Source organism: Scomber scombrus, chromosome 11, assembly GCF_963691925.1.
Source record: "Scomber scombrus chromosome 11, fScoSco1.1, whole genome shotgun sequence".
Classification (NCBI taxonomy): Eukaryota; Metazoa; Chordata; class Actinopteri; order Scombriformes; family Scombridae; genus Scomber; species Scomber scombrus.
Window position 1 is genome coordinate 12,884,506 of NC_084980.1, and position 21,487 is coordinate 12,905,992.

The window sequence follows — 21,487 nt, forward strand, 5'->3', positions numbered from 1 at the left end:
GCCTATACAGTGCATCCGCAAAGTATTCACACCCATTCAATTCCCCCACATTTTGTTATGTTACAGCCTTATTCCAAAATGGATTAAATTCCTTTTTTTCCCTCATCAATCTACACACAATACCCCATAATGACATAGCAAAAAAGGTTTTTTTCTGTCTATATAAGGTCCCACTGTTGACAGTGCATGTCAGAGCAGAAACCAAGTCATGAAGTCAAAGAAATGGTCTGTAGACCACTGAGACAGGATTGTATCGAGGCACAGATCTGGGGAAGGATACAAAAACATTTCTGCAGCATTGAAGGTCCCGAAGAGCACAGTGGTCTCCATCATTCGTAAATGGAAGAAGTTTGGAACCACCAGGACTCTTCCTAGAGCTGGCCGCCCAGCCAAACTGAGCAATCGGGGGAGAAGCGCCTTGGTCAGGGAGGTGACCGAGAACCCGATGGCAGAGAACCCTGACAGAGCTCCAGCGTTCCTCTGTGGAGATGGGAGAACCTTCCAGAAGGACAACCATCTCTGCAGCACTCCACCAATCAGTCCTTTATGGTAGTTCGGCCAGACGGAAGCCTCTACTCAGTAAAAGGTACATGACAGCCCGCTTGGAGTTTGCCAGAAGGCACCTAAAAGACTCTCAGACCAACAGAAACAAGATTCTCTTGTCTGATGAAACCAAGATTGAACTCTTTGGCCTGAATGCCAAGCGTCACGTCTGGAGGAAACCAGGCACCTCTCATCACCTGGCTGATTCATCCCTACGGTTAAGGATGTTTTTCAGTGGCAGGAACTGGGAGACTAGTCAGGATCGAGGGAAAGATGAACAGAGCAAAGTACAGAGAGATCCTTGATGAAAACCTGCTCCAGAGCGCTCAGGACCTCAGACTGGGGTGAAGGTTTACCTTCCAACAGGACAATGACCCTAAGCACACAGCCAAGACAACGAAGGAGTGGCTTCGGGACAAGCCTGTGAATGTCCTTGAGTGGCCCAGCCAGAGCCCAGACTTGAACCCGATTGAATATCTCTGGAAAGACCTGAAAATAGCTGTGCGGTGACGTTCCCCATCTAACCTGAGCTTGAGAGGATCTGCAGAGAAGAATGGGAGAAATACCCCAAATACAGGTGTGCCAAGCTTGTAGCTTCATACCCAAGAAGACTTGAGGCTGTAATTGCTGCCAAGGGTGCCTTAACAAAGCACTGAGTAAAGGGTGTGAATACCAATCCTTTTTCACTTTGCCATTATGAGGTATTGTGTGTAGATTGATGAGGGGGGGAAAAAAGGAATTTAATCCATTTTGGAATAAGGTTGTAACATAACAAAATGTGGGGAAAGTGAAGGGGTGTGCATACTTTCCGGAATGCACAGTATATTGAATTATGACATTAACCCACTCTGACCTGGAAAAAATCATTCATGCCTTCATTTTTTCCCGTTTAGATTATCGCAACTCTCTCCTTTCCGGTTTACCTCAAAAATGTCTCTCTCGCCTCCAACTAATTCAGAACGCAGCAGCTAGGCTTCTTACTGGTTTTAACAGACGACATCACATCACCCCAATCCTCGCTTCTCTTCACTGGCTCCCTGTTCATTTTAGAATTGATTTTAAGATTTTACTGATCACTTTTAAAGCACGTCTGGGTCTGGCTCCAAGCTATCTTACGGACATGTTGACTCCGTATGAGCCAGCCCGCAGCCTTAGATTCCTCGGGTGGGGCCTTTCTGGTTGTTCCAAAGTCAAGGCTGAAATCTAGAGGGGACCGTGCTTTTGCTATCAGGGCCCCTCGGCTTTGGAACAACCTGCCCGAGGAAATAAGGCTGACACATTCAGTATCTTCTTTTAAATCATTACTAAAAACTCATTTTTACAGACTAGCTTTTATGTGATGTTGTCTTTTTTATTTTTTTTTATTTTATTTTATTTTTTATTTTTTATTTATTTTATTTTTTTGCATATTACTACTGTCTTTTATTTAATCTTATGTTTACTTTGTCTTAAGTGTTTTATATATTTCTATATATTTTATTTTTTATTTTATGCCAGTCTTGCTACCTCTCTGTGTTGTGTCTTGCTTTGTGTTTTACTGCTTCTTGCCTGTCTGTCAAAGCACTTGAAACGTGAAACTTTGTTTTTTAAAGGTGCTATATAAATAAAGTTTATAATTATTATTATTATTATTATATTAAATGCTGATTTCCTATCTATCACTAAAACTCTTCAGTTATATGAACATTTCATAAATTTATAATGAGAAAAAAAAACAACAACAAGCCATGTGTAAGCCGTGTGTAAATAATTAAATAAAATAATTACGGGCTGAATTCCATTTAGCCGCTACAGTTTCAGTTTTGCTTATGTTGGCTGGTTAATGTCATTAGCAACAGCTATAGTTTTCCTACAATGTGAAAATCTCTGCTGTGAAAAAGGTTATTATACTATTTTATCTGAAATTGCCAAAAGACCCTTTTCACAGCAGTCATTTTGTATTGTCAAAGCAGGAAAAACACAGGTGGAATTAACCACAGTAACGATGGCTGCATTCCATGAAGGCGAGCCAGTTACAGGGCTCTAGTATTGTGCATGCCCACTCACTGACATGACTTATGGGACAATGGAGCTGTTGTTAATATTATGATTTATCCAAATGTCTGCTGTGAAAAGGGTCTACTAATTCTATTCACACTTAGCAGCAAACAGTAAGCTATGATGCATCATACTGACCACCTACAGTATTTCTGCTAAGTGAACAATTCAGGCTGTGCACACCCACACAGGTGTTTTCACTAATTGTGAATATATTAATAATATTAGATTTCTGCTCAGGTTAAAGTTATTCCATGTGCACGTTAAATCGTTCAGACTATAATCATGAACAGTAATCGAGTTGGAAAAAACATTCATATTACCTGCATAGTTGTAATTCTGAGTCAGAGATATTGTGGATTCCTTACAGCGACAATATCTCTCTCTTGGTGAAAAGAACTACAAGACCACTGGCAAAATGGCTACAACACCACTATTGCTGGGAGTTACATCTTATAAACTTATTTTTGAATAAAATGCAGCTCACAGTGCTCAATAATAAAACCCTAATGCATTGTTTCAGTGAATTTCAGTTTAAATTGAGAGATATATACGCATGAAAAACAGGAAGGTTTCATGTTCTTTCCATTCTGCCAACATTGTGATCAAATCAGGTAAAATAAGTGAAAACAATGGAGCATGGGTGTGAGGGGCCTTAAATGCTGCATTTCCTAGTGACCTACCACAGTATTAAATTAAGGATGGTGATGTCAGGATCACAAATTCAAACCATAGCATATGACAGACCAAAAAAGAAGTGTTTCTGCTGTATAATGCAAACACCTCCTTTTTGGATACATCAAATTCTGTGATTTTGAATTTCAATGTCACATTTCAACAAACATCAACTCTAGCATGTGAATCTCCAAGAGCTCAAAGCCAAATTTGGTGCAATAAGGGTGCATTTGCAGATGTTGGACCAAGTGAGACTGTTTCTAACCATGCTGGTCTGTCTTCCCACCTGCCATGTGTGAGTGTGCACTGTTACTATGTATAAATAACCCTCAGGTCTCTGCGCCAACACCACAACAGCCAAATTTCCCTAAATTTAACCTGCATGGGTTTCTGAGCCCAACATTATTGAAATAGAAACCTCCACACAATGCAAGCTTGAGCGATGCTGGGTCTATAACAGACTGCCAGCAGAGTTGTTCTGCTAACACTCTCAAAATGCTAAAAATGTCACTCAAAGTCCTATCTGGAGACGTGGCGAATTCACCCAGCAGCATCAGCATCAGCTTCAATGGCATGGCTGGCACTTTCTGCTCTCCCTGTTTTTTTTTTTTTTTAAATAAACACATCTTTAGCTCAAATGCTAATCCTCACTGAAAAGCAGAAAAAAACTAACTTTGCAGCAGTGAAAAGAAAATCTGACAACTGGTCACAAAAAGGGTTTTGGGGGAAATGCACTTTTATATCCTCAGCAAATATACATACATTTTCATATGTATTCTGGGATAGGGTGAGGACGCATTAGAAAAGAGCCTGTCTAAATGTGAGTGAACACACACAGAAAGCACAACATTATGAACAAATTTGTGATGTGAAAGCTGAGGTTTAAACTCACGGATTGTTTCACTTCTCAATTTATCCTTAAACTGACTACAGTTCAGACTAAGGATTACATAAACCTCCTTTTCTCATCACAGCTCAGCTACATAAAACAGTGTTCAGACAGCAGACCCCTGAAAAGAAAAGAGGGTCTCTTTATTGGACAGGTTACCCCCCACTGTGGAAGAAACCATTTCTCACAGACAACCAGTTTAAACACCCATCATCCAGGACACACAGTATGTACTCTACCTGCTGAATTGTAGTCTTCTAAACCATTTATTGGACACAATTTATACCCCTCTAGGAAATCTATGAGGGGTTCCACATATTGCTAGCCAGACAAAAAAGCTGACAAAAACACTCTGAACACTGTGAAAAAGACAACGTTCAAATATCTTGCAGTGCACCAAGAGTTGTGTCGACAACAAGGCCCTTCTGTCTCCCACAGGTTTCCCCTCCCCCTCCCTTTGCTCCCTGTAGCAGCCAGTTAGCAGTAGCACTGCACCTCTCAAGGACATCAGCACCGGAGAGAATAAAGAGAGAGGGGAAGAGAGAGAGAGAAAGAAAGGCAGAGACTGAGAGAGAGAGAGAGAGAGAGAGAGAGAGAGAGGGAGAGAGAGAGACAGTTCTGGAGGGAGATAAACGAAAGAGAGAAACAGGAAACAAGGCAGAGAGGCAAAAATCAGGGGGAGATATTAAAGAGATAGAGGAGGGAAGAGAAAAGAGGGGATGAGATAATGTAAAGAGGGGATAGTTAAAGACGCATAAGAGACGATACAGAGTGCAGGTAGAGTGAGAGCCAGGGAGAGAGTGATCAGGGCAAGAGAAAGAGAGAGAGGCAGCCATGGTTGCTTACGTCACCTTCAGGATGACATTGGCAGGACACACAGGTCTGCTGCCTCATCAATTCTGCTGCTGCCCAAGGGGACATCATATCTCTCACACACACACACACACACACACACACACACATACACACAAACACACACACACACACACACACACACACACACACACACACACACACACACACACAATGTCTCATTCTCCCCCACATCAGCCCCCCCCCAAACGCCCTGCTCCTGTCGTTGTGGCTCTACCTGGCCGAACACACCCGCAGCCTCTGATTGGCTGCTGAAAGGCAGCAACACTCCCCCTGCTCCCCAGCCACCAAGACTCTGCTTGGAAACAGAGAGGCTGCGCTGTTACCACTACAGGCCACTAATGCAGCACTGTTCAGCACGCCTCTGATCCCCACCCCTGTTTTAGAAGATGCCTGATAGTCAAAGACAAATACCATCTAATGATAATATGCTAAACAGCACCAGATGATTTGTGATTGAGGTCACCTACGTGTGTGTGTGTGTCCTACACGAGTGTCTGGGTGTGACCTGAGGCTGTTGTACCACAATGCATCTATTTTTGTACAGATTTATAGTTATTAAAGTTCACATTTGTTGCATGGAATTCCTGAATTATAGATAAACGAAGAGACAAGTCTGCAGCCTGATCAAATTACCATTTAATCAACAGCAAATGTTTAATAATGCAAAATCAGCTGCGGCCAATGACTAACAAAGAAAAGGCAAGTGGATTGTTTCACTGTTTTAATCTACTGACGGATTTATTTATTTTTTAAACTTGACCTCATCAACCAGTGACACTTCAGCAGATTAGTAAGTAAAAAACTCCTGCTGCAGCCGAATAGTTTTCAAACCCACAAAATTAAATAAAAAATTCTAGCAGAGCTACCAAAAATGTCTGGCTGAATTTGGGGGAAACAGCTAGAATATTTTCATCTGATGTATGTACGGTGCAACCTTCAGCAACTTATCTGTGATACTGTCAGGCCGCGAGGAGTAAGATGATTTTTAACAAGCTTAGAGCAATTTAAGGGGAAATAAAAGTGGAGGACTGGATGTTCAGGGATGAAGAGAAAAGTGTTGTGAGCATGGAACAGAGTTAATGAAGGCCCTCACCTTTTCCTGATACTGGCGTCTGGAGGAGTCCAAGGATTGGATAAGAGCTGTTGCATGGCCAATAAAAACAGCATAGCAAGTGGCTCCTACAATCATACTCAGCATAGTGAGCCAGATATCAGATAGACTCTCCGGGGCCTGCCGGCCATAACCGATGCACAGCATGTGGCTCATTGCCTTGAACACAGCAAAGGAGTAAAGCTCGGACCAGGTATCATTCTGCAAAGAGAGAAAAAGGCGAGATAAACAAACAGTTAAAGACATCAATGTTGCATAAAACGACATGTTTTGAGGAAAAGTGGTGGCAGAGAGTAGGGAGCCACTGGAATAGCTTTGGGGACAGCAGTGTCATGGAATAGCACTTATACAAATGAGAACTCGAGGGACAGAGTTGCATTACAATGAAAGAAGGAGGAAGTGGAAACGACATCTGGGGAATCCTTCGAGGCCTAATCAGTAAAGTAGAGACAGTTTAGAAATTATTTCCTCAGAGAGAAATGATAATGAGAGGTCATTAAATATGCCCTTTCAGAGCTGTGTGAATAGGAATCTACTACGGGCAGTGACAGCGAGACTGCGGTCACCAGGCTTCATGAAGGGACAAACCTCAAACAGCAACTTACGAAACCATCAAGAGGCCTATTTATAGATCAGGCCTGCAACTAATGATTATTTTACATTATCAATTAATTGTTTGAATAGTCAAAAAGAAGAGGAAACAACATCCATCATAACTTCCCAGAGCACAGAGTTCTTAAATGGCTTGTTTTATTCAACCAACAGCCTGAAAACCAAAAATATTTCCTTTAATATCATTTATGATTTTTTTAAAACAAGCAGCAATACTTAATTTCATAATCTAGAAAAATGACTAAACCAATTGATTGATAACAAAACAGTTGTCAACTAATTGATTGATTGATTATTCGTTGCAGCTCTACTTAGAACATATAAAATTGGCATTCAGTATATTTTCCTAAAGGCAAATACTGGCTCTCTGTTATTCAACTATCACCTTGTGCCAAAACTCCTTTCTTCACAAAAGAAAGAGCAATGGGAACACGCTCATTTATAAAATACTTTTGTTCCGAGCTTCCTTTGTTTCCCTCTTTTCTTTTTCTCATCAGCATTAGTTGTGACTGTGTTGACCGCAGCCTGAATACACTGCTGAGGCCCATTAATTCATGCTAAAACCAAATGTAGGATTGGATCTCAGGTTTTTTGGTTGTATTTAAATTAATCTAGACAAGAAACATTATTATTTAGCTTCTGAGGATGGAAAATTGTGTTAAAACAGACACAGACACAGACACACACACACACACACACAAATTATACATATTATAAATGTAATGACTGCTACGAATAAAAAATGTTTTTATGAGGCAGTGAGGAGATGATTAATTCAATTAGTCAGCAGACAGAGAAGTAACTGGCAAATGTTTTGATGAATTAATCAATAGTTTTGATCAATATTTGTGCATTTACCAAACAAAAATTGCAGCCAGCCTCTAGTTTCAGCTTCTCAAATGTAAAGATTTGCTGATTTTCACTTTGTTACATGATTATAAATTAGTTGGGGGGGATAATGTATTGGTTAGACCCAACAAGAAATTTAAAGACATCACTTTGGGACTGATATGTGACAAATATTCCCATTTATTTAAAAAAAAGAAAAAAAAAAAAAAGAATCATCAATATCATCAATGATGAAAACAGTTGCAGCCCTAAAGCAGCGCAGTAATGAGAAAACGGAAATAATAAAAGGTACAACAGAGTTGCCCATCCCCTTTGTGTAGACATCTGTTTTCATCCATGAGACACAACATTAAAGGGCCACAGCGATAGGAGGACTTCTCCGTCACAAGCTGGAGAAAATGAAGACTCCAGAAATAAATACAGCTCCACCAAGTGGGCTGAGGCTAAATGGTGTATGTGAAAACAGAAAGAGAAACAGTAGAGTGAAACAGATTGAATAATAGATGAACGATGAGCACTTTGATTCTGAAATAGCACAGGCAACAGGGAGGGAGAGAGAGACATACTTCATATCCTCACAGGTCTCAACAGTCCTCCCAGGAGATTTCAGTTTGGGAACTATCTGTAGGTTTGGTGGTAATCACTGTCTCCATTAGCTGCAGATAGCCTGTTTGAAGTTGGGTGATAAGGCAGAGGCTATAAATTTACCCTCCGCTTTCCTAAAATGCCTCTTTGTATATGCCGCTGCAACCTTGCTGCGCAGCAGGCCGCGCAAACACCAAGTCCAACGGGAATTTTACCCTCCAAGCAGAACGACAACATACAAGAGAGTCATGGGCCTTCGAGAGATGACACATTTACTCACCAAAACCACAGTGTTACAGTGTTTGGCTCAGGATGTGTTCAAACTGTAAGAAACAAGACTGCGTTTGTAATGCTCATCGTAAAGAAAAAATAAATTATAGATAAACGTTAAAAGCAGTCATAGTGAAGTAAATGGCCAGACGATGGTGTCAGAAGAACGATTTTTGGCAACATTTATCAGAAGGGTTTATCATATCAGCAGCATGAAGAAATATGTGTGGTAGTATTACATATAGTAGTTCATGTGTGTGAGGATGGTGTCAGCAGAAGGGTCATTATGTCAAGACACCATATCTACTGTTGAGCTAGAGAGATGTAAAAATGACTGGCCTGGTTTATGCAGTTTACATCCGTTTAAAATCAGCAGTGTTTTCAATTAATGTTTACCACTGTGACCACCTTCATTTAGCGTAATTTGTTCATTTTGAGGTGGATGTTTGCACTTAAGTCGTTAGGATTCGAACTGTGGTGACAAGTAAAGTCTGCGCAAAACTTCCGATATTTGTTTAGATATTTCAGTCTTGACCAAAGTGGAGGACCGATTATCATTGACATACCTCAAGAAATGACTGAAAGAGTACTCAAAGACCCACACAAAAGTTGAACTTTTGCCCTCCTGCCAGTCTCATCTGTTCACACCTCTCGGCTCTGTGTGGGACTGATAGGTGCAAGGATGGAAGATATGGCAGAGTCCAGAAGAAAATGTTAAATTATATCACACTAAAGAACCAATCCCTATGTGTGTGTCAGATGGCCGATGGCTGGACAAATACCAAAAGATAATTGACACACGTCACAAAGCCCCTGGCCTGGCCCTGTCACACACACTGGTTTAGTTTATGATGGCTTATCTGAGTTTATTATACAGTCAGCTCTCTCTCTCTGTCTCTCAGTGAGTGAGTTCTCTTTATGATCTGCAGGGTGGACAGTAAAATATGTTTGTTTATTCCAGTGGAGGAAGGCAAGGCATCTTCTGTCCCAGGACAGTTCACTTTAAAGCCAAAGGAAGAGTTTGTCAATATTTCATCTCATGTGATGAAATGAGATGTCTGCCTGGACTGGTGTAGATGGTTTAAGTTCATTCATTTCAATTGGTTTAGCTTAGCATAAAAGGGGGACACAGCTAGCCTAGTTGGCTCTCTGTAAAATTTGCCACTTTTACATTTCAGTTTTGTGTGTTAAGTGCACTAAAAGCCCGTCGTCTGCACCTCCTCATTTAACATCTCACTGTGGCTGTTTCTGCTTGTAATATTCCTCCCTGCAATATTTAAAACTAAGCTGACTGAGCTTTTTAGGTAGGTGTATCTTAATGTAACTTTGGAGAGTGTAGCTAGGGGTTTCCGGTCTTCATGCTAAGCTAAGCTAATTGTCTGCGGGCACTTAACGTACAGACATGAAAGTGGAATCGATCTTCTCATCTAACTCACTGAAAGGAAACAGATAGGTCTGCCACTCTGATGATGTGTGTGTGTATGTTAACTCTGTGCTTCAAGTTGTAACACAGTTTGCTTTGGGTTTTTGTTGTTGTTGTTTTCTTATCATTTTTAGTCTCAAAGCCCAAGCTGAGATAACCTTGATGACATCATCCAGGTTATTCTCTCAGACTTTAAAAAACTCCCTCCAGAAAAACAGAAGACATTTAAGACAAGACTAAATCAGTGGATTTAGTACATTTTTGATGGATTATATTGTATTTCAAAAGGCAACAATAACTGTTTAGCCTACAGTTGTGCTGTTATGACACAATCTGGAGGATGTCCCATTAAGTTTGCTTCAAACCTCTTTTCTCTCATGAGGAAATCTTCAAGGAAACTTTCTTAAAAAGACGAGATGATCACCGCTATGGAAAGAATTGCTGAGTTTGAAAAGGACATGTCGGCTTTGATTAGTTGGTGTATTTGTGTTGAAAAAGCGTTGTGTCTAAAAGTGAAGATAAAGTATGCATTAAGCTGCCAAACATGACTTAGGAAGAGGCTCTCTAAGGCTCTAAGACTCATATTAGACCTTTGACACTTTAAGGGACTTTATGTTGCTCAATTCATAGTTGTCTTTGTAATTATTTATGGTGCATTGACTATTTTTTAACATATTTAAGTTATTTACCCTCTGAATGGCAGACCTCCTGCACTTTAAGGTATATCAATTTTAGTTTATCTTTTACATTTATAATACTTCATGTCTATCTTTAAATATTCTTATTTTATTATGTGTAGTATGTTGTGTTGAATGTTGTCCTGTTTCACTATGAGCTCCTCACAACATTGTAATGTCAAAAAACTCATTGGTACTTCTACTTGAGCAGTTTATAAACCCAAGGGTAAACATTTTAGTGCAAGAGCAGTACTTCTTCCTTGAGTAGGGCAATGTGCTCACACTCAGCACAACAAAATCCTTCTTAGCTAAAACACCTTAGTTCCTCTGGGACGGAGATAATCGCATCCTTTTCTCTCCTTGCACAGGAAACAAACACCACCTAATTTTTTGTCCATTTACAGAGACTGGACAGCAGTTTTCACTTTTCATGTTTATATGCTTATACAGGCCTGGTGAGTAGTTCAAATCAAATTTGCACCGCCCAGCAGTGGACCTGTAATGCTGTTTGGTCAACCTAGGTGAGGTGAGTAAATAAAGTGATTTAACGCCATACATAGTGATTACCGGCTTATCTTCCATCCTGCTGATGGCAGTAGGGAATAATAGTAGTGAGACGTTTCTCTGTGGTGTGTGTACAGTAAGGGACAGATACACACACAGTTGTAATTACAGATATGAAACTATACACCGTGTGTCTGTCAGTTAGCACTGCTGTCACTATTATTACCCAGTTGCTCCACCGACGCAGCCACAAAACTGCACTCTACCATGGAAATTAACTTTGCAAATGACAAGGCTGCGTAAAGCTAAATATAATCTAAGTGAAATTAATAGATGGAAGTTGTGGTGTCGTGCAAAAAACAACCTATGTTCCCTGAGGTATTACAAGTTCTGCTGAATCCAATTACTGGTTGGTGGATGTCAACCAGAGTTACAGACTGTTCTCAACGCCCTCCATGGGTCCCGCCTGTAGGCCCCACACCACCGGAGTCACTGTAGTGTGCGAACCTTGATGGATGGTGTGGATGCAACACAATTGCTAATGTTACAAGTTGTCAGCCACTCAATAGGGGGGCGGTCTCAGGTGGCTGTAGGCGAGCCTGTACCACGCCAGAGCAGCCCTTTAGTTTGAGAGTGACGGCTCTCTGGGGACTCTGATTATACAGAGTGAGAGAGCAATGGAGGAGTCAGTGGCCTGTCAGCCCCGAACTTCATCATCCTGGACTTCAAACGTAGCACTGTACGCAGCACAAGGTTGTCCTCTAGTGTGTCATGTGAGTTTAAAAAAGCAGAGCTGATTCAAGTTTCAGAGATATCTTGACGTTTTAGATGTTGAGCTCAGAGTGCTTGTCAGGGAAGATCAGCACACTTTTTAAATGAGTTTTTTTACACACAGAAAGTTAAGAAAATGCCATATGTTTTTGCCATATTATTGCTAAACATGGAGTTGCTTACAATTCCATTTGTGGGCATTTTAGGTATTTAGATAGAGACTGTACCAGTAGGTTACTGGGATGCACCATGGTATTATCTTATATATGTATTGGAAAGTAGAGAATCTGCTCAGGTGAAAATCTCTGTGTTGTGGTTATTGTAACATTTCATGTAGCTGAAATCTTTCCAGTCTTAGGTCATAGTGCAGAAATATCAAACAACTTTCTGAACATATTTGAAAGTATTAGTTGACTAAAATGCCTCAATCTCTACAATCATTATACATATTAGTAGTTATTTTTCCTAGAGATCATTTCTCCAACTGCTTATTCTGTTTAATGAAAATAACATTTATCAGACCCAAAATATCCCCACACTGATACTGAGATTCTGTTGTGATATATGATGTTGTCAATATCACCCAGCTCTACAAAATAGAATTAGTCAAATTTCAGGGTGATGCCATATGACACATTAAACAAAGACGAATCCCTTTCACCACCAAGGAAGAGAGGATATTTATTCACATTAACTTGATTTGACCTGAATTACTTTTGTTCAACAATAAAAACAAGAGCCATCATCCAGGAAATACTTCAAATCTGAGATTTACAAGCAGTCACGGCAGGCCCCGACAATGCTATGGGAGCAGGACCCAATCTGTTTAAAACCCCATTTGGACCCGTGCCTTGTGGCAGGGTTAGTGTGGTCCCCCCTCACTCTGTAAAAGGCGAGGCTGACATACAGACCTATAAACAACCAGCTTTTATCTCTCTGAGAGAGACGTAGCAACAAAGAGCACAGCTGCCCAGCCATATCCCTCTGTTTTTCCCCTTTTATCTTTCCTGTCATCGCCCCACAAGGCTGAGGAGGAGACACAGAGGGATTTAAAGGTGCGCTTAAATTTCTCTGCTTTCTTTTGTCACCGCTTCTTCATTGGTATCCTACAGTTGTTTTTTAATGTCTGGCAATATGTGTTATTTTCTTAATTTGATGGAAACAAACACTTTTTATCCTGAATCAGTAATAGCATAATTGCAACAGAGATCACTTAGGCTAATAATGGTTCTCAGAATAGTGCAGTGCTCAGTTGTTTTGTTGTTTAAGTGGACCATATTGATCCATATGACAGTATACAGGATATAACTATCACTGATAACTTTGCTGGCATTTTTTCAATACCCATATTTATTACATTTTAAAAGGAAAAGTCTGTGTTTGAAGAATTGACCAATTTTCCCAAAAACTATTTTTCCTGATGCCGGGCTAATTTAACAGTCAACAAATGTGAGTTGGCAAGGACATGGGAGCATTTTCTGGCCAATAAAATCAAACAAAGCTCCTTCAGATGCTTTGTTTCCTTCTCCCAACAACCTCACTAGGTCATCCTGTTTTAGGAAAGACAAGAAAGAGTTGATCATGGTCACAAAACACTGATTGACATTTAGCCAATACTTTCTGATGATCGTCAGACACTATAATCAATATTCTGTGACCACTCTTGGGTCCAAATACAAGATGCAAATCCCGCTCTGGTGTGAAGTGTGCACTCAGTATGCGTAGACATGATTCCCAGACATGACACATACATACCTCCATTTTGTTGAGGGACACCCAGCAGTCTGAGGGGAAGTCCTGCAGCATGGGAACCAGGAACTGTAGGCAGCCATCCCAGTGACACAGCAGCAGCATCATACCAATCAGATTAAAGATCCGCATCACTGCACTGGCAAGGTCATAGGTCATATGGAAGATCTGGGGTGAAACAATAAGAAAGGCACACCAGAGGGAGTTAAAACTATGCTGGAAGATGTTGAAATAAAGAAAAGGTTGGATTTAATGAAAGAAATACAGAACTCATATTGTGGTTGCATTTTAACTTTCATTAAATGTGGCTTTCACATCTGTCAAACACTTTAGACCCTGAATTTATATTTTAGACACAGAATTGACTTCCCACCCAGCTCCACTGTCTTCTTTGGATTACACCAAGTTTGATTAATGAGTAGGATAGACAGGTTCCCATCAGTCTCAAATCAAACACAGCAGGAGCAGGCAAGACATTTGTTTCACAGATATGACATCAATCAGAGCTCTGACACACACACAAAGTCCAGTCACACACACAAAACACTCACGCAAGCCTGTGGGCACACTGATACACTGACAACACAGACAGACATGCCAACACATGTGCAGATATGTACGTATACACCCATCAAAACTCACAGAGTGATGGACAGGGACCATCATGTTCCTTAACAAGTGATAGTCTATGTCGTCACACACATCAATCACTCTCAGTCACCGTACAGTTACCTAGGCCAATCATCTATCACCCGACTGATTTCAACAAACAAACTCCTTGATGCTGATGAACAGTTTTATGGCTGCTTAAATACAGTGATGATAGCTACAGTATGAGGTGTAAATCTATAGGAATCGCAGTGCTTTTCATAGTAAGGACAGCTAACACATATGTGATACAGTCTACAATGAAGGAATAAGAAATGGGTCATTTCTTACTCAGTGTAGCTGAGGGAGAAGTGATACTCCGTGATGGGAGTGATGAGGAATGGAATGGGACTGAACATGAATCACATGTGCTGATCTTTCTTAAATGTCGCTTTAACCTTTATGGGGTTTTCACTGTCAATTTTTATCAAGCAGCAACTGACTAAATAAAGTAATTTGTCATTTCCATTTCATTTTACTGGAAATAGATGAGAGACACTGTGTTGTGTCGGCTGATGGAGGAGTTCAGCAACATGGACAGCTCCAAGAAAGTTACAGGAACTGGGAGCAGTTTGGGGGTCCGACCAAAAATAACTGATGACTGATATCAGTGATGGAGTGAGGAGAAGACAGCCAGGCATCGCCTGCGTCAGCGTCTTACTCTTCACCACATCTCCGCTCTCATCTTCCATGCTTGCAAAGCATCACTTCCCATCATGCACCACTGTGTGTGTATGTGTGTGTGTGTGTGTGCACGCGTATCACATCATATCTTCAGAAATCCAATTATCCAAAGGTCAAGTGAGCAGCCGAGCCCCACTGCGCTGCTCACCACTGCAAAATGCCAACACCAGACTGCAAATACTGTCATAAACGAAAAGTCGAGTGATCTCATGACATCGCCGGACCTCCTGTCTCCCAGGTTGCTCTCCTGCATTTGAGGAAGGAATCCGGGGAGAGGTTGGAGCGCAGGCCTAGACATAGAGCATCCCTTGGAGAGTAAATAAAGCTGAGTGGCCAGGGAAAGCAGGACTGGGTCATGGAGGTCACTTTACACGAAGCAGGAACTCTACCTGGCAACAGTTCCCATCCCTGACTTCAAATACTGCCAGTTACTCACCTGAGGAAATGCCTGCTTGCTTACCTAACCTTCGCAATTCCTTTAAATCAACAATTAGTGACATATATAATCGGAGACAACAGCCCCCTAATGCTGCATATTATGTTCACCCCTCTATCCCACCTGCTCTTCCTCTGACGCCTTAATTGATTAAGTGTGTTTGCCCTGGTAATAGGCTGCTTATTAGACTGCCTGATGCTGCCTGTGGGACTGCCAGGTCAGACAGGCAGATGGAGAGGGGATGGAGGGGGGCTGGGTTGTGTGACAATAGCAGTAATTAGAATGCAAAGTTTGTTAAAGCTCAAACATCCTGCTGACATTATACAGTTCTCACCAGGTGGCAGGTGAGAACATTAATATTGAGCCTCCAGGCAGAGGAGAGCAGGCCGCTCGGAGCAAAGATGTTCACAGACAGAGAGGCAGATTGTTGGTTTGGTAACGAGCCAACATCAGCATATTGGAGGCAAATCAGTGGCCTTTTATCACCGACAAGATTGGATGTTTCATCCTCTGTGGATAGGAATAGTGTGATTGGAGTAAATATAATATTTACTCATGAACAATTAGGCATCATAAAATGCATGCTCTTACCTCTTCCCATTGGTGAATGTAGCGAATTAATCTGGAGAGCCTCAACAGCCTCAGAAGACTTAGGATCTTGGTGAAGCGGACGATCCTCAGGGCTCGAGCTGTCTTGTACACCTCCGAGTCAATCCCTTTCTCCACTATGAGGAATATGTAATCCACTGGGATGGAGGAGATAAAGTCCACAATGAACCAAGTCTTTAGGTACTTTTTCTTAATGGTTTTAGGGTCCAAAATGATGTCCGAATTGTCCTCAATGATGATTCCAGTGCGAAAGTTGAGCACCAGATCCATGAGGAAGAAAGTGTCGGAGACCACATTGAAGATGATCCAGGGTGTCGTGGTCTCTTCCTTGAAGAAGGTGATGCCCACGGGGATGATGATCAAGTTGCCCACCATAAATAGCAGCATTGTGAAATCCCAGTAGAACCTAACAGGCATGCATGTGTGTGTGTGTGTGTGTGTGTGTGTGTGTGTGTGTGTGTGTGTGTGTTTGCGTGTGTGTGTGTGTGTGTGTGTGTGTGTGTGTGTGTGTGTGTGTGTGTGTGTGTGTGTGTGTGTGTGTGTGTGTGTGTGTGTGTACAGGAGGGGGGAAAAGTGGGGGCGGGGAAAGGGACAAAAAAATAGAGTCAGATGAGAAAAGGGAGTTGCTGTGGAAAGCCGATAGGCACAAGAGACTTCCTAACTCAAGATGGAAAAGTGTAAACGAAGCACAGAAGCTGCACTTTGCCTGCCTGAACATGCAGAGAGTAATGAGACAGAGAGATATTCAGCTGGGTTAACTTCTCCCAAGATTGACATGCATTATGTGTCACTGACAATGCTCCTGTGAGTAACAAAAAACATTGTATAAGCATGGTTGATGAAGTTTTTCCTGTCCTATGGCTGATTTTCTAATTTAGTACTGATGCTATGTTTATGTGTTATGCGTTAACAGATCTAGATTCCTTCTGTTTGCCAACACAAACATTCACAGACAGATGAAATTCAGTGTGTTATCAGTGATGTTACTTATGTTTAGGGTAAATTAGACCCCAGTGAGGTCCAACTCTGTTAGATATCATATGAAAAAACTGTTAAAACTGCAATAACAGAAATCTTAATATACACTTCTGGGATTTGGGAAGGGTAGTGCTGTGTGTATAATATTGTCAACACCGATCACACACATATAGATCATATGAAAATCTATTCAGTATGTTTAATTGAAGTAATGTTATATCATTTTCTGTATAGACTTCTGAATGTCATCAGCTCAAAATCAGGTTTATAAGTAATTCTCGTCAGATTGTAAATGTCATGAAGTATTATCAAATGTCTGGGTACTCGATGGGTTAATTTATAGGACTGCCTTTGGAGTTCATGTTGACCTTGCAGTACACATGGATACCAGTGAGGCGGCCTTCTTGTTACTCTCTGGCAGTAGTGATGTGGCAGGTTGGTAAATGGGACAGAAAGAGTAAAAGTAGTTAAGTTTGAGCCCGTCAGAAGGATCTCTGCAGGACAGGTGCAGCGCTGAGTCATTACACTGCGACTTACGCAACAAGCTCTGACTCCTCCACTTCACGGCAACAACAATAACCACCCCGGTGATCATGTTTATAGCAACATTGCTGCTTCAACGGAGCATTAATTAGCATAAGGATCACAACGGGGCAGCTTCAGCCTCTTGCCGTGTGGGAGTTTGCGTGGTAAAAAAAGGTTTCTAAAGTGGTCAAATGACATCTCTACTGTTGAATACGCGTCTCAAGTTTAGCCTTCAGTGCTCTACTGACTCGGCGTTATCTGATACAAATGGGCCAAACATGAATGGCGCTGTAGCCGCTGTGAATGGGAGGGGGATTTCAAGGTAGAGACTCGCGAGCCGACTCCAAATGAGACGGGAGCTGTCCAGCCCTTATGGTGCTGAAACCGAGCAGCCCAGCCGAGAGGAAAACCGACTGATTTTCTGACCCAAATGCCAATTCAGCGTCTGATAGAATTACATGTCGAATAAAACGCCATAGAGGCTGATTCATCAAGACCGGGTCACGAGGAAGCCTTCTTGGCGTGCAGATTTTGCCTAAATATGCGTTTGACAAAATAGCTGCTGGACGTTCATTTGGGTAATCTGGGTTTGAGCCGCGATAAACAGAGCGCATCCGTCATTAAAATGCAGGATCCGGGGAGTCGTACAGGCGGATCTGTCTCCAGTGAGCATGCTTGAGGTTTTTGCACACTTGGCTCAAGGTGACATTCCATTACTGAGTGTATCGCATACACACACACACACACACACACACACACACACACACACACACACACACACACACACACACACACACACACACACACACACACACACACACATAGCCTACATCCTGTCAGCACGGCTTTTTGTCGCAGAGCATCACCTACTACCACGAATTATAACCAGATCTGTAGAATGATGGCATTTTAATGAGCCCAAATTAGCGTCAACGCGCTGTCCTCTTTGTTGAATATGAGCTTACACTGCCACGAAAATTCGAGATGTATTAGCAAGGCCGGGCTTGTTGAGCATCCCAGACTGCACATTCAGACTGGAATATGATTTGTTTACAACCTTGAAAGGACACTCTTTGCTAAAGTAAATTTGCCTGACAACAGGTTGTTTTGGGGTGGGTGGGGGGGGGGGGGGGGGGGGGGGGTTCAGCACGCTGCAATGCATCGATTCAAATCTCTACACATTCAATCATCAGGGATGAAATGAAAAATACAGCAGCCAGCAGCCCTGAACAATAACCATGCATGTGCTCCCATGGAGTCACAGTGGTTACTTACTACAAAGTAAGTTGCAGATGACAATGAGGACCCATACGGGCCCCTCATGACTTTCAACGTGCAACCAATGGCAGCTCCAGCTCTTACCTGAAATCGCTGTAAGGGTGGATAATCCAATTTCCAGCTGATTTTACCCTCTCTTGCTCTCTCTCCACTGCTTTTTGACTACCATACATGCGTAAGGAGAATTTGTTAACTCCAGGCTGCAGCATACTACTAAACTGCCGCTGCATGAAGCTGGCTTGGCTGCCCCGAGGTTCTGCATCCTCGGCGGGTACAATTGGCGGTCCATCCTCCGGCTTCTGGAAAGTGACAGAGTTCCTGGGCTGCTGGGTCTGAGTCGGGCCATGCAGAGAGGACGAGGCTTTCCGGCTTGGTGCGTTAGAGAAGGACACCTTGGAGTCCTTTTTCTCGGGGACACCGCTGGACACGGGGGTAGTGCCGGGGTTCACACTCTCTCCTCCGTGCCCCCCGGCTAGAGACCCGCCTGGTGTGATTGAGCCGTCCATGCTGGCGGTGGTCGAGTTACAGGCTCCTCGCTTGGCGCTCCCTCCGTCCTCGGCCCGCCCCGACCCTACTGTCTGCCTCTCCTGCTTGGAGATGATTGAGCGCAGGCTCCCGGTACCCGAGTCCCTCCTGCATTCTCCGTTTTTGTTGCATTTCATGCTGGAAATTGGTGCGACGCTGTTGCAACCATCACCCGTTGTCGCGTTTAAAGCCTCTACCGCGACCGCTGATGCCGACGCCTCCGCCCCAGATGCTCTGCTGGTCTCTCTGCGCTGGGCAGCATCGCCCGGACAGGGTGTCTGGGTCTGGGTAGCTCTGGAGGAAGCAGTGGGCCGTGGGGCGGCAGGAGCGTCCTCTGTGTGCATAAGGCAGGGCTCCTTGTTGGAGTTTCTCCTGGAAGCCGAGGACGCGGCTCCCCCTCCTGGCGTAAAGTTCTTCATCCTGATACTGCCACCTCCTCCTCCTCCTCCTCCTCCACCTCCGCCACTGCCGCTCCCCCCGGCTCGGCGCAACCGCGGATGCTGAAACTTGGACTCCTCTTCTCCGTCCTCCGTCTCGTCCATCACGATGTTGCTGGCCGCACCGTGCTGCTTAGCGCTCGCTGCGCCTGGAGAACCAGAGTCCAGACACTTCTGGCTGCTGTTGCTTCTTGTGCAGTTGGACGCTGCAGCTCTGGGTGCGCTGATGTGGCTGCAGCCACTGCCGCCCACCGCCTTCTTTTTCATGGTGGCAGCAGACGCCGGTGAAACCTCATTCCTGTCCATGACATTGGGCATATCAAATTTTGCCTCCAATTATCGTTGGAGAAAACCAATCAGCGACACAGGGGGGATGGGGAAAAGAAGAAAAGAGAGGAGAGAGAAAGAGAGAGAGAGAGAGAGAGAGAAAGGAGAGGGGAACAGAGGGAGGGGTGGACGTGACTTCTTTGCAAACTACTGCGCTTCTACTTTCACTAGTCATTGTGTCAGAGATGCTCCAGCAAACTAGCTGAGCCCTTTGACCGCGTCAAATATAATTAAACTATTAGCTTATGCTGCTCCTAATTCACTCCAAGTGGATTTCCAGCGGAGGCCTCTGAGTCATGACCTAACGCTTGAATTGCCTCAAGTAGCTCTAATCAAATAATCAAATGGAGATAGATGCCTAACGTGTTGTCAGTCACGATGGGAAATAACATCAAAAGTTTAATTACCACGTGTTAATGAAAACTCAAATGATGTCATATGTTTTAGAAGGTGTTTTCAATGACAACCTCCTTGAATGAATGTGACCCATAGTTGTTGTTTAGCGCGCCCTACTGGCCATGCATATGGAGCACAGCTGGTGTCAGAGACCTATAATCATTTTTGATGCATCAGGAGGAGGCTGTAAAGTCAGTAGCATGAGAAGGTCTAGAGTGCAGGTCCACTATTTTTCTACCTAAAGATGTACTTATTGTCACACGTCCCTTTAAAGATGCATGGTTGGGTGATTTGGTTGTGGTATCACGTCCCTGAGGGTACCTTCCACTTTTCTGCAGGGTACATTTTTGTAGCTAAGCACTTGTTAAATTTCTATCCCTTGAAGTCCATGTTTGCATAAATTTGGACTGTGGGCACAGATAAAGTGCGCATTTAAAGTCCAAACAACCAAATCTTTGTAGTGCATGTTTTTGAGGAGTAATCACTTAGCTCTTCACGTCCTCTTTCAACAGCTGACCAACTGAGATGCTTAAACATTCAGGGGCAGAGGCAGCTTAGTCAGCAAGTGCATAATTTGTGCAGATACTACCTGTAAACAGCAACAGTACAGCAGAGGTATTCGTGTACTGCAAACACTGACAGAAGGATGCAGATGCAGGAAAGCATCACTGATGGGTTGATCTGTGCTTTGTTTAAATTGCATATAAAAATGTGACGTTTTTCAGTAAATGTCCTCCGATTGACATCTCAGTTAGAAGGAATTATACCAGTTTTTAGTCTGAATCCATGTGTCATGAGCCCAAGCTACAGAGTATTATCCCTACACATTAAGGATATAGGCCATGATAATCGAGTGCTCTGTCACCAGAGAAGAGATAAAGTAGCTAGCCTAATTTCTTTGATCTAAATTTGGTTGAGTCTAATTTTGGTCACATGTATAAAAGACAGCTTTGTGTGTAATGAAAGTCAACTTTGACTTTACACACAAACACACATAATCAAGGCACTTTGAATTTGCCAGTTATACAAAACATAACTTATGCCAGATACTGAATCCCCCCCCCCGCAAAGAA

General features: G+C 42.7%; 1 protein-coding gene across 1 annotated transcript in view; it reads right to left on the reverse strand.

Moving 5' to 3' along the window:
• Window positions 1-20,009, reverse strand: part of LOC133990296 (potassium/sodium hyperpolarization-activated cyclic nucleotide-gated channel 2-like) — a 32,092-nt gene extending 12,083 nt beyond the window's left edge. The window contains exons 1-4 of the mRNA XM_062428566.1: window positions 18,814-20,009; window positions 15,931-16,354; window positions 13,578-13,739; window positions 6,114-6,332 (exon numbers count right to left, since the gene is read on the reverse strand). Coding sequence (XP_062284550.1) covers window positions 6,114-6,332; window positions 13,578-13,739; window positions 15,931-16,354; window positions 18,814-20,009 — 2,001 coding nt within the window. The remainder of the gene's footprint in view (window positions 1-6,113; window positions 6,333-13,577; window positions 13,740-15,930; window positions 16,355-18,813) is intronic.
• Window positions 20,010-21,487: the final 1,478 nt, after the last annotated feature.